At 42.2% G+C, this 7,239-nt stretch overlaps 2 protein-coding genes across 2 annotated transcripts; both read left to right on the forward strand.

The window, feature by feature from the left end:
* The first annotated feature begins 1,429 nt into the window (after nt 1–1,429).
* LOC128472640 (E3 ubiquitin-protein ligase TRAIP-like) lies at nt 1,430–2,362 on the forward strand. Its single transcript, XM_053454550.1, has one exon. The coding sequence runs from the start codon at nt 1,430–1,432 to the stop codon at nt 2,360–2,362; it is 933 nt and encodes a 310-aa protein (XP_053310525.1).
* A 3,724-nt stretch (nt 2,363–6,086) lies between these two features.
* Nucleotides 6,087–7,019, forward strand: LOC128472642 (E3 ubiquitin-protein ligase TRAIP-like). The gene has a single exon (XM_053454552.1). It carries the CDS (start codon nt 6,087–6,089, stop codon nt 7,017–7,019), a length of 933 nt encoding a protein of 310 aa, XP_053310527.1.
* The last annotated feature ends 220 nt before the right edge of the window (nt 7,020–7,239 follow it).

A 7,239-nucleotide genomic window follows, 5' to 3' on the forward strand; every position in this document is an offset into this window, starting at 1 on the left:
CCCTGCCCTAATAAAGAGGTAACATCCATGTTGTATGTTCTATATATACAACATATAATATTCTACATGTGATATCCATGCTGGGTCTCAGGGTTGATTATCGCTGACTTGGTCTCAGTCCCATCCACAAACAAAATCAGAAGTTTGTATAAAGTCTGCTTCATCGATTATTACAAACGCCAATGAGAGGTCTCTGACGTTACGTACCTGGGGGGTTTGCGGGTTATTATGGACAATTTATTAATGGTCCCGATTAAATCTTTACTATAGGATACGGAAGGCAGTGTGAACAGGAATTACCGAACAAGTCCTGCTATCCTCTCTCATGTTAGCTGTCATGTTGGTTGTAAAACCAAGTTAACCCCTTAAGGACAATGGGCGGTCCCTAAACCGTGCGGATGTATGAGCCAAATATACCAGATATTATGCGCTTGTAATCTGGCAAGGCAGGGTGTGAGAGGTCACGGTTATAAAGGGAGATAACAAGGTGGTTGATGGGATAATAGCTACAAAAGGAATGGATATGCTCACCATCTTACATAAAATAGAAGTATATCGATCAAACAGGAAACAATGCAGAGCCAGATATATATATATAGAAACAGCACAAAAGAGTGTGTCGTTTTGGTGAGAATCACCTTTATCAGGAGTAGGGTTTAGTGTCCCTTTTGCCCACACGTGGAGTAAGTTGCTGCACTACGTCTCTGGGGTCACATACTATTGCGGTACGTGACCCTGCCAAGAGGTGCGCAGCAGCCACTAGCACAGGGAATGGCCAGTGTCTCTACGTGATTTTTTTACTGGAAGAAAGAAAGTGTTTGTCTCACTGATGACTGAAAAATGTGTGAAGTACTGCCCTTTAAAAAAGTTAAATCCCCAACTGAAATGTAAGAAAGTTCTGCTTTACTAAGAGGGAGGTAGATATGGGGAACAGTTTCCCAGCAGAAATGGTACATGCTAATATAGTGAGGAAATTTAAACATCCCTGGGTTAGGCATACATCTATCCTGAATCTAAGACAAGACCCAGGACTAGAGGGGCCAAATGGGTTTAATCTGCATTTAAATTTTAGGTTTCTGTGGTGAGAAAACAGTAGCCCTTCATACATTTATTTATTTCTTTATCTATGTATTTAGAACAGTTTTTTCCACACAAGTGTTTTTAGGGCAAGAAACAGACAGGATCTTTTCACAATAATATTAGTGCAGTAATACTAGCAGCTTTATTTATTTAAAAAAAGTAAAGTCATGTAACATACTCTGGGTGTTCTTTGTGTCACAAAGCTAAGCATCATCAGCCATGAGAAATACACTGGTTGCTCTATGACATCACAAACACATGAACACTCACAGCAGGAATAGATGAGCTGTGTGCACATTCTGCTTGATCGATTCGAGGTGATAGTGGCTTGTTTTGTTGACCTGCAGCCATGCCCATCTGGGCATACTGCGGTATTTGTATAAGCCCTCTCGATGATACTTCCAACGTGGCAGCCATATGCTGCGGGCACACATTCCACCAAGAGTGCTTGCTGCAGTGGTTCCGCTCCTCTCCAAGGCCGACATGTCCACAGTGCAGAACTCAGTTGGGCAGCAGCCAAGATGTCATTGAAAAACTTTTCTTTGATATCAGAGAGCAGGAGGGTCCCACTCTTAATGAAGAGCTGCTAAAGAAGGAGGTGGAGAGATTGAACGCTCTTATCCTCTTAAAAGAGGAGAAGCAGAAACAATCCTATGACAAGGCATGTGCAGCGCATGACCTGCGGCAGAAGAAGAACACCAGGATGGAGGATTTACAGAAACATCTTAGGGAGCTGAAAACTTTGTACTCAAGACAAGAGGAGCAGCTGAAGTTTCTAGAACAGCAGCTGTTGGAGAACAAAGTGGCCATAGAGGAAGCTGGGACGTTAAAAAAGAGGTTAACAACTTTGGAGAATGTGGAGATGCTGCAGACTCAGAGACCGGACATGGAGACAGCAATAAGAGGAATGGCGTCAGCGCCAGATGCCTTGGAACAATTGGCCATCTACTATGTGTCTGTAGCTAAAGAGTGTAACCATTTGATGGATGCACAAACAAAATCAGCAGAGATGACAATGAACTTGAAGAGGGAATTAGAGGCCTCAAACTACAGGGCTCAGAAGACCATGCATGAAATTCAGAGGTCACAGGAAGCCCTCAATAACACCCAGATGGAGCTTAGCGCTATCCGAAAGAAAAAGAAAGTGCAGCTCCATCACAAAACCTCACAGCCAGCACCCAGCGAAGCAACCGGACGCCTGCCATTTACCATCCCGGCTCGCGTTGGATTCCAGCTTCCAAAACTTCGCTCCCCCCGTCATGGGGCACGATTTGGACCTTGAGTCCACCTTTGACTTTGAACCATATGAACTATTTATGGTCTTTAGTATTAGTGTTAGTATAAGTGTTAGTATAAGTATTAGTTTAAGTATTAGTAGGTAATAGATAAGTTAATAAATAGATTGTAGGCTATAGTGTTGTAGAGTTGTTCATTTTATATTTCTCTGGTGCAAAGAAAATCAAGTTTTTGGTGGAGAGAAGCCCCCAATAACACCTGTAATGCCTTTTTGCAGAAGATACAAAGGTTTGTAAGAGGGTAGGCGTCCCCAGTGGGGGAAAAAAGGTCAAATGACTAAAGATTTAGGTAAATTAGAAGAATAGTGGAGAGTGCGGGCAGCTGGAGTTCAATGTTGATAAGAAAGCGACAACGGGAGAAAGAGACTTGGGAGAGGGAATTGAGGCAGACAGGAGGGTAATGCAAGAAAGAGGTAGAAAGGACAAGCAGGCTGCTGGATTTTATAGCCAGAGGTATTAGCAGCAGAACAAAATGTGGTGGTTCTGCCACTTTAATATGTTTACAGCAGGATAGACAGGCCGACCTGTTTTTATCTACCATTAAATGAAATGTGTCTATAATCAAAAGATCATTCTCTTCCCAAAGAATATACGATGACATATCAATTCTGTCACTTTGGTTTCCTTAACTGTTCCAACTCACTGTGTGTAGAAAAATGGATCTGATTGCAACAGTTAACAAATCTCGTCTTTCTCACATCTGCGTTCTGCTCAAACACTTTTCCAAGACTTCCTCAGGTTTATAGGGGGAGAGACAAATCAGCCGCTATGAAGAGTCTAGAGGTTTATATTTATTGGGCGATAGCTCTTGGCGTATGCCAACCAGTAAACATAAAGTAATGATCACACCTATAGTGTTTAGGTCACGCTATTACATTATGGCCAAGCATGAAACATGTGAAGTGAAATGCGCTCATTGTAAAGGAAATATGCTTTACACTCTATATTCACAAAGTTATATTTTGTCTTCACAAACAGAATATAAACGCTATAAAAAGAAAGTCCTTTTTTTATACACCATGTGGAAATTTAACATGCCAGTATTATAACTCTTTCCATGTCACGGCCAAGCAACGCCCCAAATATGTGTTCAGCAACATCTCCTAAGTTCAGTCATATCGCCCTCTGAAGCAGTCACGGTGCATCCTGGGGTGCGTTTTCGGTGTCACTGAATATCTCGCTTTTAAATCAAGCGTCGGTCGCCATACAGTGTGGTGGGCGCCGACGCCTGGGGGGGGGGCAGACAAGGTCCATGCAGTACATTTTAGTGGAATCAAGGAATTACAGCAACACCATTTAAGAGAAGAAAGAGATCTTATATCGCTTCAAAGCTTGTTTAATGCCATGACATTGGTCATTGGTACTTAACTGACTGTTTTGAGTGATGTGCCTGGAACGTCACTGGTCGTTAAGGGGTTAATGGACTATGTTCATAGGCGTACAGAAGCCTTTTTATCACTCCCATCACTCCTGTGCTCCAATGGCACTTTGTGCTGTCTATTTCAAGTTGAACGAGTTTATATTGCCATGGTTAACGGCAGAAACTTTTATAGCATTTAAATCACAAGGAGACGTTTCTTTTAAGATGGGTTCAGGGGACATCTCTGGAGACCAAGGACATGTCTCAACCGGGGGGCTGCCTCCTGAACACTTTGACATCTATTCACTCAGCCCCCCATCAGGAGAAACGGATAAATAGGGCTTTGCCGGTTGGTTCTACAGGATATGGAAAAGCATTAGGATAGCAGATATTTAGAAAAAGATACATTCAATATGTTCCCAATTCTAGGGTTCATTCCCTAAGAACAAGTATCTGGGGTTTGTAATCCTGATTTTAATTATCCCAAGACAAATAGAAAGACCGCATTTGAGGTATGTATGACCATTACTTGCCAAAGACCCATCTAACAAGACACAGCTGTGGAGTAAGGCCCTAGGCCATGGTCCTGTCTTACGAATCACCCAGCACTGCTGGTGCACGTTATACTCAGTAATATAAATAAACTGGAGCCTAAAACACAGTAAATTCTAGCAATATTTATACATATTTCCAGGGGTACATCTTTTTTCCATTATTAACATGTATAGTTAGGTAATGAAGAGAAAAAATATTCCTCCTACAGAAGTTGGCGTTAAACTTGTATATAAAGGAATGTAAATAATAATATATGGAAATCTGATCTTTTCTGTAAAATCTTCAAACCATTCTTCGATTGTCCTGATGTTTCCTTCCTTGCCTTGGCGCGTTACCCAGACGTCGATTTCAAGGGCTGCTTCATTAAACTTCATACCCTCCCTGCCCTAATAAAGAAGTAACATCCATGTTGTATGTTCTATACATACAACATATAATATTCTACATGTGATATCCATGCTGGGTCTCAGGGTTGATTATCGCTGACTTGGTCTCAGTCCCATCCACAAACAAAATCAGAAGTTTGCATAAAGTCTGCTTCATGGATTATTACAAACGCCAATGAGAGGTCTCTGACGTTACGTACCTGGGGGGTTTGCGGGTTATTATGGACAATTTATTAATGGTCCCGATTAAATCTTTACTATAGGATACGGAAGGCAGTGTGAACAGGAATTACCGAACAAGTCCTGCTATCCTCTCTCATGTTAGCTGTCATGTTAGTTGTAAAACCAAGTTAACCCCTTAAGGACAATGGCCGGTCCCTAAACCGTGCGGATGTATGAGCCAAATATACCAGATAGTCCGCGCTTGTGATCTGGCAAGGCAGGGTGTGAGAGGTCACGGTTATAAAGGGAGATAACAAGGTGGTTGATGGGATAATAGCTACAAAAGGAATGGATATGCTCACCATCTTACATAAAATAGAAGTATATCGATCAAACAGGAAACAATGCAGAGCCAGATATATATATATAGAAACAGCACAAAAGAGTGTGTCGTTTTGGTGAAAATCACCTCTATCAGAAGTAGGGTCTAGTGTCCCTTTTGCCCACACGTGGAGTAAGTTGCTGCACTACGTCTCTGGGGTCACATACTATTGCGGTAAGTGACCCTGCCAAGAGGTGCGCAGCAGCCACTAGCACAGGGAATGACTAGTGACTCTTTTACTGGAAGAAAGAAAGTGTTTGCCTCACTGATGACTGTTAAATGTGTGAAGTACTGCCCTTTAAAAAAGTTAAATTCCCAACTGAAAGTTCTGCTTTACTAAGAGGGAGGTAGATAGGTGGAACAGTTTCCCAGCAGAAATGGTATATGCTAATATAGTGAGGAAATTTAAACATCTTTGGGTTAGGCATACATCTATCCTGAATCTAAGATAAGACCCAGGACTAGAGGGGCCAAATGGGTTTAATCCGCATTTAAATTTTAGGTTTCTGTGGTGAGAAAACCATAGCCCTTCATAAATGTATTTATTTCTTTATCTATGTATTTAGAACAGTTTTTTCCACACAAGTGTTTTTAGGGCAAGAAACAGACAGGATCTTTTCAGCAATAATAATAGTGCAGTAATACTAGCAGCTTTATTTATATATATAAAAAAAGGTAAAGTAAATGTAAGATACTCTGGGTGTTCTTTGTGTCACAAAGCTAAGCATCCTCAGCCATGACAGATACACTGGCTGTTCTATGACATCACAAACACATGAACACTCACAGCAGGAATAGATGAGCTGTGTGCGCATTCTGCTTGATCGATTCGAGGTGATAGTGGCTTGTTTTGTTGACCTGCAGCCATGCCCATCTGGGCATACTGCGGTATTTGTATAAGCCCTCTCGATGATACTTCCAACGTGGCAGCCATATGCTGCGGGCACACATTCCACCAAGAGTGCTTGCTGCAGTGGTTCCGCTCCTCTCCAAGGCCGACATGTCCACAGTGCAGAACTCAGTTGGGCAGCAGCCAAGATGTCATTAAAAAACTTTTCTTTGATATCAGAGAGCAGGAGGGTCCCACTCTTAATGAAGAGCTGCTAAAGAAGGAGGTGGAGAGATTGAACGCTCTTATCCTCTTAAAAGAGGAGAAGCAGAAACAATCCTATGACAAGGCATGTGCAGCGCATGACCTGCGGCAGAAGAAGAACACCAGGATGGAGGATTTACAGAAACATCTTAGGGAGCTGAAAACTTTGTACTCAAGACAAGAGGAGCAGCTGAAGATTCTAGAACAGCAGCTGTTGGAGAACAAAGTGGCCATAGAGGAAGCTGGGACGTTAAAAAAGAGGTTAACAACTTTGGAGAATGTGGAGATGCTGCAGACTCAGAGACCGGACATGGAGACGGCAATAAGAGGAATGGCGTCAGCGCCAGATGCCTTGGAACAATTGGCCGTATACTATGTGTCTGCAGCTAAAGAGTGTAACCATTTGATGGATGCACAAACAAAATCAGCAGAGATGACAATGAACTTGAAGAGGGAATTAGAGGCCTCAAACTACAGGGCTCAGAAGACCATGCATGAAATTCAGAGGTCACAGGAAGCCCTCAATAACACCCAGATGGAGCTTAGCGCCATGCAAAAGAAAAAGAAAGTGCAGCTCCATCACAAAACCTCACAGTCAGCACCCAGCGAAGCAACCGGACGCCTGCCATTTACCATCCCGGCTCGCGTTGGATTCCAGCTTCCAAAACTTCGCTCCCCCCGTCACGGGGCACGATATGGACCTTGAGTCCATCATTGACATTGAACCATATGAACTATTTATGGTCTTTAGTATTAGTGTTAGTATAAGTGTTAGTATAAGTATTAGTTTAAGTATTAGTAGTTAATAGATAAGTTAATAAATAGATTGTAGGCTATAGTGTTGTAGAGTTGTTCATTTTATATTTCTCTGGTCCAAGGAAAAGCAAGTGTTTGGTGGAGACAAGCCCCCAATAACATCTGTAATG

This window comes from Spea bombifrons, chromosome 2 (assembly GCF_027358695.1).
Source record: "Spea bombifrons isolate aSpeBom1 chromosome 2, aSpeBom1.2.pri, whole genome shotgun sequence".
NCBI classification, from domain to species: domain Eukaryota; kingdom Metazoa; phylum Chordata; class Amphibia; order Anura; family Pelobatidae; genus Spea; species Spea bombifrons.